This window comes from Myotis nattereri (genome assembly GCF_964212035.1).
Source record: "Myotis nattereri genome assembly, chromosome: 11".
NCBI lineage: Eukaryota > Metazoa > Chordata > Mammalia > Chiroptera > Vespertilionidae > Myotis > Myotis nattereri.
In genome coordinates this window covers 59,534,458-59,550,908 of record NC_138086.1, presented here as the reverse complement: position 1 = coordinate 59,550,908, position 16,451 = coordinate 59,534,458, and the positions used below count along the sequence as shown (strand labels likewise).

The following is a 16,451-nucleotide window of genomic DNA, read 5'->3' as shown; positions in this document are numbered from 1 at the left end:
CAGGCCAGGCCAAGGATCCCCACCAGTGCACGATCGGGACCAGGGAGGGCCGTGGGAGGGCTCCAGGGCATGTCTGGCCTGTCTCACTCAGTCCCGATTGGCCTGACCCCAGCAGCAAGCTCACCTACCGGTCAGAATATCTTCCCTCTGGTGGTCAGTGCACATCATAGCGACTGTTTGACCAGTTGACTGTCTGCCCCCTAATGGTGAGTACACATCATAGTAAGCAGTTGAGTGGTCTTAGCATATCATTAGCATATTACTCTTTGACTGAACGGCCAACTGGATGACCAGACACTTAGCATATTAGGCTTTTATTATATAGGACAGTGATGGCGAACCTATGACACGCGAACTCATTTTTTTTTTGGTTGATTTTCTTTGTTAAATGGCATTTAAATATATAAAATAACTATCAAAAATATAAGTCTTTGTTTTACTATGGTTGCAAATATCAAAAAATTTCTATATGTGACACGGCACCAGAGTTAAGTTAGGGTTTTTCAAAATGCTGACACGCCGAGCTCAAAAGGTTCGCCATCACTGATCTAGGATAAGTTTTAACTGGTTTCCTATCTTCTTTTCCATCCAGAATCATACCAAAACATCTATTATTACTTAGACCTTAGGATCTGAAATGATGGTAGGATAAATGAATATCACTAAGTGATCTTGAACTTGGAGTTAGAAATGGTTAAGTGAAAAAGTTTGATTGGTGACTTTGTTTTTTAATGATAGGAATGAGAATAGGAGCACACATGTTTGTATTGGACAACCTAAGGTGTAGACCACAGTGGACACTTGTAGATCCTGGTTACTTAGCAACCAATTTCCCCTGCCTATTAGAACCCCAAGCTCCATTTTCCAGAAAATTCCTCATTATGAACTATCTTGGAAAGGGCAATTCTCAGAACCTGCCTCTCATTATGAAAGCTGAAAGTCAGATATTTTTTTTTTCTATTCACAGTAGAGCCCAAATCTGGCAAACGATAGAAGGCCAGCCAATTAGACAACTACCTCCAGGATTCTGAACCTTGAGTGAATGATGGGTGGAGGGAAAACCACCTTAATGGCAGCAACAGCAAGTGGTTTAGACTGTTCCTGCACAGTAACCTCGACTCCAGGGTTTCTGCAGTCTTGCTACCAGAGAATCCCTGGTTCCTGCTTATCTGTCACACCTGCTTGTCTCCCAGCTGTGGTCAATGCTGTAAGCTCCTGTATACTTTTTAAAAATATATTTTATTGATTTTTTACAGAGAGGAAGGGAGAAGGATAGAGAGTTAGAAACATTGATGAGAGAGTAACATCGATCAGCCGCCTCGTGCACACCTCCCACTGGGGATGTGCCCGCAACCCAGGTACATGCCCCCGACCGGAATTGAACCTGGGACCTTTCAGTCCGCAGGCTGATGCTCTATCCACTGAGCCAAACCGGTTAGGGCTCCTGTATCCTTGCAATAAGTTGTTTTTTACCTAAGACAGAATAGGTATCTGTTGCAGGTGGCAGTTGTTATGAGAATAAAATATGACAAAGCATGTAAAACACTTTGCAGAATGGCCGGTAGAAAATAAGTGCTCAAGAAGTGTTTCATAAGAGACCCTAAGGTTATTGATATGCAGTAATTTACAGTCTTGGAGAGGTGAGTGTACAGAAGTTGAGCTATTTTAGTTAGTGAGCCTAGATGACTACCCAGCATCCAATGCTCAAATCAGCCTTGTGGTTCTCTCCTATCACTTTCAATAGAGCTTACATAAGCTTTTAAATTCCAGGTATGCTTTAGTTCGTTTAACATGAGGAAACTATAGTAGTACCCAGGAAGGTCTCAAAACGTATCCGTCAATGTTAAGGTCTCCTGGACTTCATTGACACAATAGAAACAACTGGATATGTGCAGTAGTGACTATGACTCAGTCCTGCTTTGTAATGCCCTTTACTAGTGCCATCAGGTAAGAAAATTAATATAAACAAAAATTTAGTAAAAGAAATGAAAAGGTGTGCAACCTAACTAAATAAGATGCCACTATACACACACTAGAATTGCTAACATTATAAAGACTGAGAATACTAAGTATTGACAAGGATGTAGAGCAAAAGCCTCTCTCACACACAGCTGGTAGAAATGTGAACTGGCAAAATGTTGGAAACTATGACAGTATCTATAAAGCTTTATGCAGCATAATCTATAACTCAACAACTCCATTCTTAGGTATTTCCCAACAGAAATGCATACATGTGCACATCAAAAGACATGTACAAAAATGTTCCAAGTAGTGCTCTTCTCAACAGTCCCAAACTGAAAATGACCCAGATGTCCATAACGACAGGATGGATAAACTGTGGTGTTTTTATACAATGGAATACTATATAGAATGAGGATGAACTAGAGCTACTAGTACATATAACAGCATAGATAAAAATCACAAACATAGTCTTTAAGAAACTAAGACAAGAGTATTTATGATTTCATTTATATAAGTTCAAAAAAAGTAAAAGAAAAATCTATGGTGATAGAAGAATAATAGTTACCTTTGAGGGATAGTGACTGAGAAGGGCATAAGGAGGGACCTCTGGTGTATTAGTCATGTTATGTTTCTTGGTGGTGGTGGTGGGGTCACTTGGTAACAATTCATTGAGCTGCACTTTATGATTTGTATCCTTTTACGTGAATCCTCTACTTCATTGGAAAATGCACTTAAAAATAAAAGGCCGGAAATGACTGAAAGGGTGATGGAGGAAAAGACTCCATAAGAAGTTGAAGAAAAAAAAAAAAAAGCTGAAGCTGCTGGTTCTGCAGAACCCCCTTTCATCACTATGTATAAGATTGGCTACTATGTTACAGAGAGATGACATGACCTAAATCAAATTATCTAAAAATAATAAAACTAATTAATGGTAGCCCAGGGATTGGAATTCAGGTTTTCTAATTGCAGTGTTCTCAAATTCTTACAGAAATGTTTCAAAGAGGAATCCTTGTCAGTCAGGTACTCATTATCCTGATTCCCAAAGTACTGAGGTCATAAGGGTAAGCAAAAATAGTCATTACACAAAAACATTCATGAAAGAACAAAGACACATATAAAATCGGTCCTCACTCAAACATTCCTTCTCTGGCCAAACCAGCTTCTATTCCTGCCAATCCCTATCAACTGCCCTTGTCAGTCATTCTTGGTGAGTTTCTCTTGGGTTATGATGTTAAATAGAACAACACAAGTGCAATGTAAATCAACTGCAAAATGAACCTACACATCTTAGATGCAAAAGATGCAGGATTCCATGAAGTTGGGAAAAGTACTATTGGAGAACTGCTGGACTTACAGACAAAGCCATTGACAAAAGGAGGATCCAGCAGATTAAGGTCAGCTAACCACCGTAGAAGAAATGTCACCCAGCATCCATTTTCCCTTCCTACTCAGTACAGAACCCTGATTTTTCAGTTACTGTATTTCTATTTTGACAGTAGGTAAACAGATGTTAATATAGTCCAAAGCTAAGTCTATGCAATGGATATAAATCCATTTTAAAACCCAAGGAGCTAAATTACACAGTCTCAGGCAATCCCCTCAAGTAAACATGTGACACTGTAACCTACCAGCACGTTGTCTCTGCAAGAAATGAGGCAATGCTTTATCATGCTACAGTCCACGGAAGAAAACGCATTATCTGAAGGAGTGGGAAGGTTGCTGAAAACAAATGTGAGCCCTGGTGGACCTTGTCCAACTACCGTAGTTAAATGAACCAGAAATTTGAAGTCAGTGGTGCTGTAATACATAAAAATGGTGGTGTGGTCACAATGAAAGAAAGCAACACGAATGGATACATACAAATAGATACATAAAGTAAGTTACATAAAATACTGAATTCAGGCATTTCACAGCTCTTTCAGCACAAAGGCTAGGAAAAGATTGAAAGGCATTCCCACCGAGGATCGCCTGCATTCATGCGCCACGCCAGCCAGGAGCCGATGAACAAAGACAAGATCCCATCGGCCAGAATTCCCTTACAGAAGCCAAAGCTAAATATCTTCATAAGGATCTTAAATTCCTCTACGGTCATCCCCATTCCCATCAGAACCACTAGATAAGCAAACCAGGTCTGGCAGGTACTCCGACAACCTGCTTTTGTCCTTTTGAAAAACTGGGCCAGGGTCACAAAACCGAAACATGCTTACAAGTCTCCTTAGACTCCTATTTTCTATCAAGTTTACAGAATCAAAAAAGTAACCAAGTGATTTTTTTTAAAGCTCTATTGGTATGTTATGGAATTAAAAACACACACACAAAACTCTAGCGGACATCCTCTGGCGTATTAAAATCGGTTCTTTTCATAACCCACCTTTGGCCGACGCGTGAAGCCCTGCACGAAGGCGCCTCCTACCCCAGACAGAACAAAGAGCCCGTCCGCGCAGCCGAGGCGCACGGGGCCCTCCAAAGGCAGCGGCACGGCGTCGATCGAAGGCTGTCTCTGCTCGAAATTAACATGCACGGGAGGGGGCCGCAACCTCGGAAGGGGGCGGGGATGCTTATGCGAGAGGAGCTAGATTTCAGGCCCGGCCATGCTCCTCTCCCCGCTGCGGGGGCTTCTGGCTGGGCTGTGCCATTGGGCTCCTTCGCACCCGATCTCCTGACACCTGACACCGCGCTTACACGGCTCGCCGGTGGAGGGGTGGCTCCTCGCCTCCCAAGGCCATGCCTAGGGCAGAGCCGCCACACCACCGACACCGGCGCCGAATGCCAGCCCGGGGAGGCTCCCAGGATCTGACCTGGGAGTCCAGGCATCGATAGACGAGGAGGCACTGAAAGCGACCCTCTCCTAACAGCAGCTGGCTGGCGTGGAAATGGGAGGAAGGGCGAGGACGGAGGAAGAAGAGGGTCTGGGTCCACAGGGCGCGCGCATTTCGGCCCAGGCAGCAAGGGGCCAGAGTCCGGACCCCGCCACCCCCCCTCCCCGCCCCGCCGTCCGCCACTCCCACACAGGCGGTACCTGTTTCCGCATGTTATTCATGACACCCATGAAGCCCGCCAACAATTTCGCTTCTTCTCGAGCAGCAAGCTTCTTCTCCGTCTTCTTCTTGCAGCTTTTCTCCACCACGGAGGTGGCCATCCTCCGTCAGCTCGGTGCACGCCCGGGCTCGCCGGGCCGGCCGAGGGGTGGCAGCTCCGGGCGCGCGGTGGCTGCTGTTTACACCAAGCACCACGGCTGGGACTGCGGCGGCAGCGCGCGGGAGGCGGAGGCGCGGTCACTGCAGGGCTGCGAGGCCTGGGGGTCCCCCTCAGGAGACGCCGGGGAGGCTGCGCCGCGGGATCCGCCGCATCCCAGGGAGAGCGAGAGCGCGCGGGGAGCATGCGCGGTGCGCGGAGGGGCGGGGCCCTCTGAAGGAGCAGGGGGCGGAGCCTGCGCTACAGCGGCGCGCGGCCGGCTGGGAGCACGCAATGCCCGGCGTTCCTGGTGGCCTCGGTCCCGGCCGGAGCGGGGCGAGCTTTGACTTCCCGCTGGCCCAAAGTGGCGCGTCCTCTTCCCTTTGTCCATGACAGATTTTTTTTTTTTTTTTTTTTACAAATTTGTATTACGTGGCGAGATGATCTTTTTTGAATAATTGGGCGGTGGAATGCATTAAAGTATCTTCCATTAGTGCCATCAACATAGGAACAGGGCTGGTGTTTTCTTCCCTGCACTGTCAGAGATTGGCCTCTTGTAGGCGCTCAACAAGTATCACTTGGCTGCAAGCTAAAGGCTTACCACACGGAATTATTTACTCATCCATTTCCTACTAGTAGACGTTTAAGTTGTTTAGATTTTTTTCTATTATCAAAAAAAAAAATTGCTATGAACATGCTGTCCCTTTTTTTTTACCTCCTTGTGAAACTGGAAAGGTTGGCGTTCGTGCTGCTTGTCACTACCAGAACCAGTAACTAGAGACAAGGATTGAATTTTTATGGGTGCTTTAATTCACATGGCTGGCGATCTGGAAGACGGTGTGTTACGTACCCTAAAAGACCGTCTTACATCTCATCTCAAGCTGACCTTTTTTATAAGGAGGAGAAAAGTGTAGGTAAAGGGTTTGAAGTTCAGGAGAAAGTAGGTAAAGGGTCTGGGGTTCAGGGAAAAGGTTTAATCAGATAAAGCTGCAGCCCGGTCATTTTCCAAGCATCCCTTCATCTACCCTCGGGTGGCTCTTTATCTGCTTCCTGGGAGGCAGGCATTCTCTCCCTGGAGCACAATGGTTCAGATACTGTCTTGGTCTCTTGCAGTCCTCCTGGGACACAAAGGTCGAATTGCTTGTGGGTCTCCTGAAGGCGGGGTAGGTCCAGTCATACATTTCAGTCCCTGAAACAATAGTCTTCTATTACCGTATATATAAGTAAAACGAAACATTTTTAACTTCTTGATTTCCCTGTCATTCCCCACTGTTAGTCTATCTTATTTCCATGAGATTAGTTTCACTTGAAAAAAAAAAAAGATTAGTTCCATATGGAAGTAATCATTTTGCTGTTGAGCATGCATCTTAGCATTAGAGCAGTGGTTCTCAACCTTGGCTGCACATTAGAATCACCTGGGAATCTTTTTAAAATCCTGATTTTTGGGCCTCATCCTCCAGAAATTCTGTTTCTTTGTTACTAATGCTGTGGCCCCACCCAAGAGGTTCTGGGTTGGCAGGAGGTGCTCACTCTTACACCCCTGTCCTTGGTAGCTTGCTTGCCTGCTGCTGCCGTTGTGGACCCACCCCATAACAAAGAAACAGAATTTCTGGAGGATGAGGCCCAGAAATCGGGATTTTAAAAAGATTCCCAGGTGATTCTAATGTGCAGCCAAGGTTGAGAACCACTGCATTAGAGTCTTGTAGGGGATTTGGGAATACACTTGAGGGAGCACATTGTATGCAACAACAACAAGCTATGATTCTGAAAAAGATGAAAAGAATGAAAACAAACGCCTCCCTAAGACCAGTAACACTAGGTAGCCCGCAGCTTAGTTTGAAACTAACCAAATCCAAACAAATCAAAAACAAAGAATCCCTCTCTTTGTTTTATCTTGGACACTACTTCATTTACTTGCTTTGCTTTATGCTATTTGAGCTGTGAATTATCAGTCGGGTTGAAACAGCAGAGTCCTTTACATTCTTCACATCGGTGATTTTGTGGACGGATCACGAGAATTCTCGTGGTTTTGTTCTAAGGCTTGTGGCCAATCACGAGAATTCTCGGCTGTTCATTGTCATTTAGAGAGAAACAGTGTAACGGAATATGTGTTCGCTGAAGTTAAAAATTACAAAAGGAATTAAAAGTGATTAGTGTCGTTAGTAATAAAAAATAACTTTTTAAATATCAATTTGACATTTTTAAAGTGCTCAGTAACCATGAATAGTGACGAAGAACATGATAAAATTCTGGACATATTTGCTGACAATTTATCAGATATTCCAAGTGAAAGTGATGAAAGCTTTGACAGTGGCAGTGGTATAGTTATTCCTTCAAAAAGGCGAAAAATAGTAATTTCAAGTGATTCTGAACCTGAAAATTTGAACAATTCCACACATGATTCTGAGTGTAATTTGCGTTTTGGTTGCCAAGATAATGATTGGTCAAAAGAGGACTTTCAACCCAATTTGGAAAAATTTGAAGGTAATTCTGGCATTACAGTTATACCATCTGATTCTAAGAACATCACTGAAGTCACCAACCTGATTTTTGATGGCGATCTGTTTGAACTATTTTGTCATCAATCGAACATATATTATAACCAAAATTTGGGAAAGCACAAAATTTCGAAAGCAATAAAGTGGTCTCCTGTTACTCCAACAGATATGAAAATTTTTTTTAGGACTTACACTGCTAATGGGGTGTACTCGAAAGGATACTTGGAAAGAATATTGGTCTACAAATCCAGTTCTAACTGTTTCAATATTTCCTCAGATGATCAGTCGAAATCGTTTTGAACAAATATGGACTTATTGGCATTTCAGTGACAATGCAAACATGACTAAATATTCATCCGGGCTATTTAAAACTCAATCGGTACTCGACCATTTTATTAGTAAATTTCAAACAATATACAAACCTACGTGAGAATTATCATTAGATGAAGGCATGATTCCCTGGAGGGGACGTCTTCTATTTCAAACTTACAACCCAGCTAAAATTATTAAATATTGTTGACTTGTAAGAATGGTATGTGAGACTGGGTATATTTGCAATATGGAAATTAACACAAGTGAAAGAAAAAAATTGAATGACTCTATTCTTCACTACTTCTGCCGTATCTGGAATTAGGGCATCACATATACCAAGATAACTATTACAATAGCGTTTCAATTGCAGAAACTTTACATAAAAAGAAATATCCTACTAAAGTTTGCAAAGTATGCAAAAGTAATGGTAAGAGAAGAGAAATGCATTACATTTGCCAGCTTTGTTTAGTTCCACTTCATATTACACAGTGTTTTACAAAGTATCATACTTTAAAAAGATATTAGCTTGTAAGAACATGCAATAAATAACTTCAAAATGCAACGGGTATTTAATTTTAAAGTGTGCCTTTAACATTTATGAAAAATGTTTTTTTGTACTCATTCAGTAGAAACTTATCTGGCCACTGGGTGAAGCTAGCAATAAAACTACTGGTCCGCAATGTGCTCAAAGGAGGCAGTCTATAGCTGCCTGATTTTCTATTAACACTTCCCTAACTTGTCCTACTTCTTGACTGATACTGATGGCACTAAAGGCTAGAAAGTTGGCATTCAAAGCCTTTACCACAGTGCGGGCTGATCTACTTATTTCTGTATTCAATGAGGTTACCATGACTGGCATTACACATAAAAATATATTCAGCGGGGCAAGAAAGGAGCAAATCACTGTTACAATCAGGTGCATGGGAAGCTCCCTTGGAGCCCGTCAGTCTTCTAGAGAGCATGGTCCCCTGGAACTGTTTGCTGGAACACAGGAATAAACAGTCCTTCCATATATTAGAGACAATCCTGCAGGCAAGTTGATGTGACCAAAGGCATAAGGTACATTAGTGGTGGTGTTGCAATTCACCTCCACGCCTGCTGAAAGCTTAAAACAGTTTTTAGTACAGTTGACAAAAGTTGCACAATCCTCAGTTGGGGCTACATTAGTAACTTAAGGAAAACATTTCCCTGGCCTTTAGAGTTACCACAGGTCTCCAGTTATAAATATCAGGCCCATATTGTTTTCTTAGCTTTTCTAAATGTCAAAAGACCTCCATTTGCTCCTTTTGTGAAGATAACTGAGATCATTCACCTGGAGGGAAGAGTTCCCAGTGGATAAAAGAAGGTGGTAACAAATTTGGATACTCTGATATCAGATTTTTTGTTGTTAATCCTCACTCAAGGGTATTTTTCCACTGATTTTCTACAGAGTGGAAGGGAGGGGGACAGACATGGAGAGAGGAATATTGATGTGAGAGAGACACATGCAACTGAGGTACATGCCCTTGACCGGAATTGAACCTGTGACCGTTCAGTCAGTGGGCCAACCCTCTATCCACTGAGCCAAACCAGCCAGGGCTGGGATCATATACACTAGTATATATATTTTTAATTTTATTGATTTCAGAGAGGAAGGGAGAGGAAGAGAGATAGAAACATCAATGATGAGAGAGAATCACCAATGGTCTGCCTCCTGCATGCCCCCCACTGGGGATGGAGTCAAGAAACCGGGCCATGTGCCCTTGATGGGAATCAAACCTGGGACCCTTCAATCCACAGGCCAACGCTCTATCCACTGAGCCAAACCGGCCAGGGCTGGGATCATATTTTTAAAAAGAGCTTTAGATCTGGATTATGACAGTGGAACCCTGGGTCTTGTAAACATTGATCAATAAGACAGGCAAAAGGTAGTTTTTCAGTGTTATTTTAAAAAATGTCTAATGAGGCTGAGCATGTTTTCATATGTTTATTGGCCATTGATGAATTGCCTGCTTATGTCCTCTGTTCTTTTTTTCTTTTCATTTTTCCCCCCTTATTGATTTGTAAGCATTCTTTCTTGAGGCAGGTTTTAGGCAAGTTGAGTTTTAGATAATAGATGTGAGAAAAATGTCCAGTAAGCATTGAAAACTCAGGATGAGGTCCCAAGAAAAGAGTATAAATGAGCAAAAGCACATTACTGATTCATAGCTCAGGGAGGAAAAGGATCCAGCAGAGGCAAAACAGTATTCAGAGTGACCTAGAAAAACATGTCCTCATGTGACCCTTAGCCGCCGACGTTCTTTTACTACACAGTTTAGTGTGGGCTGCATGCCTGCAGGGAGTCCGGTCTTTTTTGAGTTTTACTCCCCAAGAAGCCCCAGGGGTGTTGATTCATGTCCAGATGTTTGTCCTCCTAGCTATTATTTTTTCTTAGCAAGTCCAAAACTCAGTGTGCCCCCTTGAGGCTAGAGGATGCCACAGAGCTTCCCTGATGGTGTAACTCCAGAATGTGCTACCGATGCAGTGTTGACTAAGACACTCCCTGCACTGCCCCCCCTGAGACCCGAGCCCTGGCCAGGCCAGGTTCTCTTTGCCCGCTGACCATGTGCACTATCGCCACTACTGCTGAAGCTGAACCTCGGGGTTGTCATCTGCTGACCCAGGCCAAGCAAACCGCTATGGCTCTACTTGTGCCACCAGGGATATTGCAGATCCTAACCCAGGTTATGATTATTCTTTATAGTACAGAAGAGAAATGCACAATGTGTTGTCAAATGGGATCTACATAAAATATGACCAAGCCTGATCACCTTCAAACTGTTACGATTCACACTCACTTCTCTGGGGCCCCTGCCTGCCTCTGGGTGGCTGTGTGGGGGGCAGATCCACTGATGAATCCAGGCCAGGATTCAGGTTTCCTAGTTGATTGCCTCACCTATCTCCACCCGTCCTCATGGTAAATCATCTCCTAGGGATCTTGTTGTTCTTTTCTGTCGCCTAATTTAAGTCCATCGAACAATTGTGATTCATTTGAACTTGGGAGGGAAAGAGACAAGTTCTCACTTCCATTCCTCCCAAGAGCACCATCATGTGTTGAGGGCTCTGACCAATGCATTCTCATTCCCAGCAGCATTTGTTTGGGGTGGGAGAGTGCTATCCAAATGTTCTGTTGTGACTCATAGACGCAGAGAACAGACTGATGGTTGCCAGAAGGGAAGGGAGTTGGGGGACCAGGTAAAAAAGGTGAAGGGACTGAGAAGTATAAATTGGTAGTTACAAAATCGTCATGGGGGTATAAAGTACAGCATGGAATATAGTCAATAATAGTGTAATAACTATGGACGGAGTCAGGGAGTACTAGAAATATCGGGGGGGGGGGAACACTTTGTAAAGTATGTAATTGTCTAACCACTATGCTGTGCACCTGAAACAATACGAAATAATATTGAATGTCAACTGAAATTGAAAAATAAAGAAAAAATCCAGTTGCATCACATCAGCACCTTTCTCACTCTCTTACCCTGGCAAAGTTACCCAAAATGTTGGACCCCTAGCAGAGGTGAGCTTTCTACGAGGTCCCTACCCAGTGAGGAGCCTCAGAATGTATTTATAAGCTCATATCTTTTTGTAACATTTGCAAAAGTAGATATTTTTGTATTCTTTTTCTCAAAGCTCTCTCCTCCCACTTATAAAAACTTCAGGCTCTGCAAAACCTGGACCCATCCCTGATCTTAGGCAAAACTTTGTAAAAAAAAGTTATTTTGTTGTTTTAACGTTTAAGAGGTAAAGTAGCATAATAGTATCTAACCCACTTGATTTGATCCCTGATTCCATTTCTCACTAGCTGTGAAATGCTGTGTGTGTTACTTAACTTCTCAAAACCTGAGGTTCCTCAGCTAGGAAATGGAGAAATAATGTATGTCTTCCAGAATTGTTGTGGGGATTAAAGCACCTAGAATGGTGTTTGGCACTTAGTAGGTAATCAAAAGTTTTGTATGTTGTTATTGATTTATTTGCTGCAAAAATACCTTTTCTGGAGGAGTGGGAACTTATTTCCCATGTTTTCTACATATCTATTCTCATTTCTTACCTAGACGTGACAAAAAACACACACACAAAAACAAAACAACCTTGAACACGAGAAGAAGAAGCTAGAAGAATGGGGCTCTGCTCTGAACTCCTAACTGAGTTATTCCATTGCCAGGCAGTAAGTTTTTTGTTCATATCTCAAGTCTGAGGTTTTCTGGATGATTAGATTGCCTTGACTTTCCCAATATTATATTACAAAAGCAATTCATATCTAGGCAAGAAGGCTAGAAAATGTCTTTCAAAACCATTCACTTTTGGTCTAAATCTCAAAGGGAAAAATCTGATACTGAAAGTATAATGAGGAGTCAATATTCTTTGAAATGTGATGGAAAGGGACAAGGTGGTGGTCTTCAGCCCATGTACCAATATGTCAAGTGGCCATGCCCGGAAATATAGTGTGTGTGTGTGTGTGTGTGTGTGTGTGTGTGTGTTCCCAATTAAAATGCCAAACATACTTAGTCTTCCATACTCATGGGAAAAAAGATGATGATTTAGCCCTGGCTGGTGTGGTTCAATTGGTTGGGTGTTGTGATTCATGTTTCTCTCTCTCTCTCTCTCTCTCTCTCTCTCTCTCTCTCTCTCTCCGCTCCCCTCCCTTTTTCTCTCAAATCAATAAAACTATATTTTTAAAAATATGATAATTTAGTCACATCCTCAGCTTAAAAGATGAATTATGTACATAGATGCTCTGTGAAAAAGACTCGGCATGAAAGACAATACTTCAAATACCTTCAAGGAATTATCTGGAACACAGAGGAAACCCATGGAACATTTTTTATAATTGCTTAATTGACTGCTTTGCCCGTGGGTCATACACTAATTCCCTGTAACCGTAGCTTGTAATTAAAATGCTGTTTTAGTTAAGAAGACAACATGACAATGAATCCGTCCATGAAAGGATTTCAGCCCAAGGCGTTCGTTCTGCCTCTGAACTCAGGTCAAGTTGGCTGGCGAAAGAACATGCTCTTTCTGAATTCCTTCCCACTGAGCTTCGTCTTTCTCCAGTTTATCTTGAATATCCATCTGCTGCCTGTCCCACCCTTTTAAGGACAGATGTATTCTCCTGAGCTTATATTTATCTTCGTTCTTCCTCATTGCCCTCCCCCTATCCCACAAACACTCACATCAGAGCCTTCTGTAAAATCAGTGGAATTTTGCCTCCCCCCACTTCCTTCTCACAGACTTTCTAGGTAACTCTTCCCAGATTCTCTAGGTTTATTTTCTATCCTATTTCCCTCTACATTTCCCATACCTTTCCCCACACTCCACAAGCATTTCTAAAAATAGACAACACACACAGAAAAATTACAAACGATGATTTTCTAAATCCCCCAAATAGGTTGAACACAATCCCCAACTATTGCTGTACCAACATTCAAAATCTGTTGGGAAAGTCTGTGTGTGTGTGTGTGTGTCTGTGTGTGTAAGCATTTAAGGGGAAAAAAAAATCTTTTGTCTTACTATGTAATTTCTGGTTCCCTCACTGTGTTCAATAAAAAATCAGACAAAACAAATTATTTTAACAAGTAATTTTATCCAAGAATTTTGCCTTTAGCCCTGGCCAGTGTGGCTAAGTTGGTTAGGTATCATCCTGTGCACCAAGAGGTCACCAGTTGGATTCCTGGTTGGGGCACAGGCCCAGGTTGCTGGCAGGTTGCAGGCTCAATCCCCTGTTGGGGGCGTGCAGGAGGCAGCCGATCTATGTTTCTCATCCATGCTCCTCTCTTTAAAATCAATAAAAACATATTTTTAAAAGAATTTTGCCTTTAAAGCTCTGTACTGTTCCACACATTATCTGAGATACCTACCTGCCCTTCAAACACAGAAGTTCCCAGGTACTTGTCCTATGTCACTTTCTTCTTAGCTCCTACCTGTGTATAGAAGAAGGGAGCCATCCTTATATGCACCCAAGGGTATTGCTTTCTTTGTAGTTTTGATGCCTTTGAGGTTGTGAGACATATATATATCTATATATCTCTCTATATATCTCTATATATGATTTTTAAAGTTCTTTTCTTTTCTTTCTTTCTTTTTTTTTCTTCCTTGCAGCAGCTGTCTGGACTTGTCCTTCCCAGCCTCTCATCAGCTGCCTGCCCCCATGAAGGACATGACCTGGACTTTTAAATACAACTCACTATAACCATCTCACTATCCTAAAATACCAAAGCTCTGTGTAAGAAAAAATGGGTCCAAGGGCCTTTACTGAAAGAACTTTAAAACATTTATAACTTCCTTATATTCACTATTTCTGTTATTCCTTCTTTGTTTCCCTACAAAACTGGTGAACACTCTACAGGGCAATAAAACCATAACATCTTTGGGTCTGGTTTCTCTGAAGGCTGTAAAATCATAACACCTTATCAAAGCCTTCAGGGTAACCTCTAACTTCACAGGGCAGTAGCACCACTTTCCCTTTTATCAGTTGGGGATTGTTAGTCAAATATACTTTGAAAACAAAGTGGCCGTACCCACTCGAATGGGAGGAGGGTAAATCGGGACTGCAGAGTTCCACTCAGTCTTTCTTCCAGTATTAACTTTGAAAGTTCCCAACATTAATCTTTGTAAGGGAGCCGGTACTTTCCTGTACCGCCATTGCTAGAATTGTGTTTAAAGTAGGAATAAATAGCCCTAACCAGTTTGGCTCAGTGGATAGAGCATCGGCCTACAGACTGAAGGGTCCCGGGTTCGATTCCGGTCAAAGGCATGTACCTTGGTTGCGGGCACATCCCCAGTGGGGAGTGTGCAGGAGGCAGCTAATGGGTGTTTCTCTCTCATCGATGTTTCTAACTCTCATCGCTCTCCCTTCCTCTCTATAAAAAAATCAATAAAAAATATATTTTTAAAAAAAAGTAGGAATAAATAGGCTCTAGGAGGCATACTTAGAGATGTAGCCCATGACTTTCAGTTTTGTGTGAAATCTGTTTTGGCTACTCAGAAACCTCTTTTGTTCACCAGCTAATTGCCCATGGACTTCTATTTAGGCAAAACAACAACAATAACAAACAAACAAAAAGACACAACAAAAAACCCCACAAAAAAACAGTCCCCTTTCTAGCTGCCTTCACAGCCACTGCTGCTTCTCCTGGATGCAAGAGTCAGAGAACTGTTTATAAAACCAGGACCAAGAGAAATCTTGTGGATGGCAGGGATTTATTTGTTCTCCTTATCTTGGAATTCTTATCCCAACATGGCACATTCAGTAAATGAAGTAAGCATTACAAACTTCACCAGACTATAAATACTGTTCGTCCATGAACGTTACCTAGTGCTGGAATGTGATGAAATGGGATAAATGGGGTTTCTGAAATGCCTGTTCAAATGTCAGTATCATTTCAGAAAACAAGGCAATCAGGTATCCTGTTAACTCACATGCATGTTTTGTTTGTTTGTTTTTTAAGGAAAAAACTGTTTTTGGTTCTTTTTTATTGAAAAATCATCAAGAGGTGGCAGATTGATGATTCTCTCTCATCATTAATGTTTCTGTCTCTCTCTCCCTCTCCCTTCCTCTCTGAAATCAATAAAATAGATTTAAAAGCAAAAGAAAATCTTATATACAGTTCTTCATCCTCCTGCTAATTTTTCTCTCTCTTATAAATGCTTCAACAGATATAGTAACTTAACTATGTCCCAAAATTTGGTTCATTTATGATTTTTAAAGGAAAACTCCTCTTCTTTGGGGCACTATGAGCTTCTCAGTGATTGGACATGAACACAGCACTTGTTGCTACTTGCTCACTTGGCATTAGCTGCTACTTGCTTCAGACAAGCAGGGAAAAAGCAGTTTTCAAGACTGAAATATAATAACATCAGTTGACAGATTCTATAGTATTCCCTCAAAGTGGATAAAAATCATATTCTTTATCTGGTAATCTGTGATATAGTCTTAGGAAGAATCTTGTAACACAACAGCATTTTACACATGTGTGTGTGTGTGTGTGTGTTTGTGTGTAGAAGAGAGAGAGAGAAGAGAGAGAGAGAGAGAGAGAGAGAGAGAGAGAGAGAGAGGTGTTTAAATGTTTATTTGATTACTAGAGGCCCAGCGCATGAAATTCGTGCCCTGGTAGGGTCCCTAGCGGCTGCCAGCTGCTGGCTGGGGCCTCCCTCCCTTCCCCCGACCGGCACTGCCCCCTGGTCAAACTCCTGGACAACTCCTGGTCAAGGGGACATTTTGCATACTATGCTTTATTATGTAGGATTTTTGCTTGAGAAACAATCTAGATTTTTAGAGAGAGTTTGGGCCGAGCTCACATGAACTCTGTGCGAAGGCATAACAAATCCATGGGACAAGAACGTGCTCTCTCTCCGCCCTCTGGCTGCCTCACAACGGCACTGGGAGAAGGCTGGACCCTCCACCTCCGAGTGGCTGTATGTAATGCTCAGATCCAATAATCTGACATTAGCCAGGGTTCCTGTCCTCTGGGTGGGGCAGGATGCCAT

General features: G+C 42.4%; 1 protein-coding gene across 1 annotated transcript in view; it reads right to left on the bottom strand.

The window, feature by feature from the left end:
- KLHL7 (kelch like family member 7) overlaps nucleotides 1–5,309 on the bottom strand; it is a 46,398-nt gene extending 41,089 nt beyond the window's left edge. Inside the window, exon 1 of the mRNA XM_081102149.1 lies at nucleotides 4,982–5,309. Coding sequence (XP_080958275.1) covers nucleotides 4,982–5,101 — 120 coding nt within the window. The 5' untranslated portion in view covers nucleotides 5,102–5,309. The remainder of the gene's footprint in view (nucleotides 1–4,981) is intronic.
- Between the last annotated feature and the right edge of the window lie 11,142 nt (nucleotides 5,310–16,451).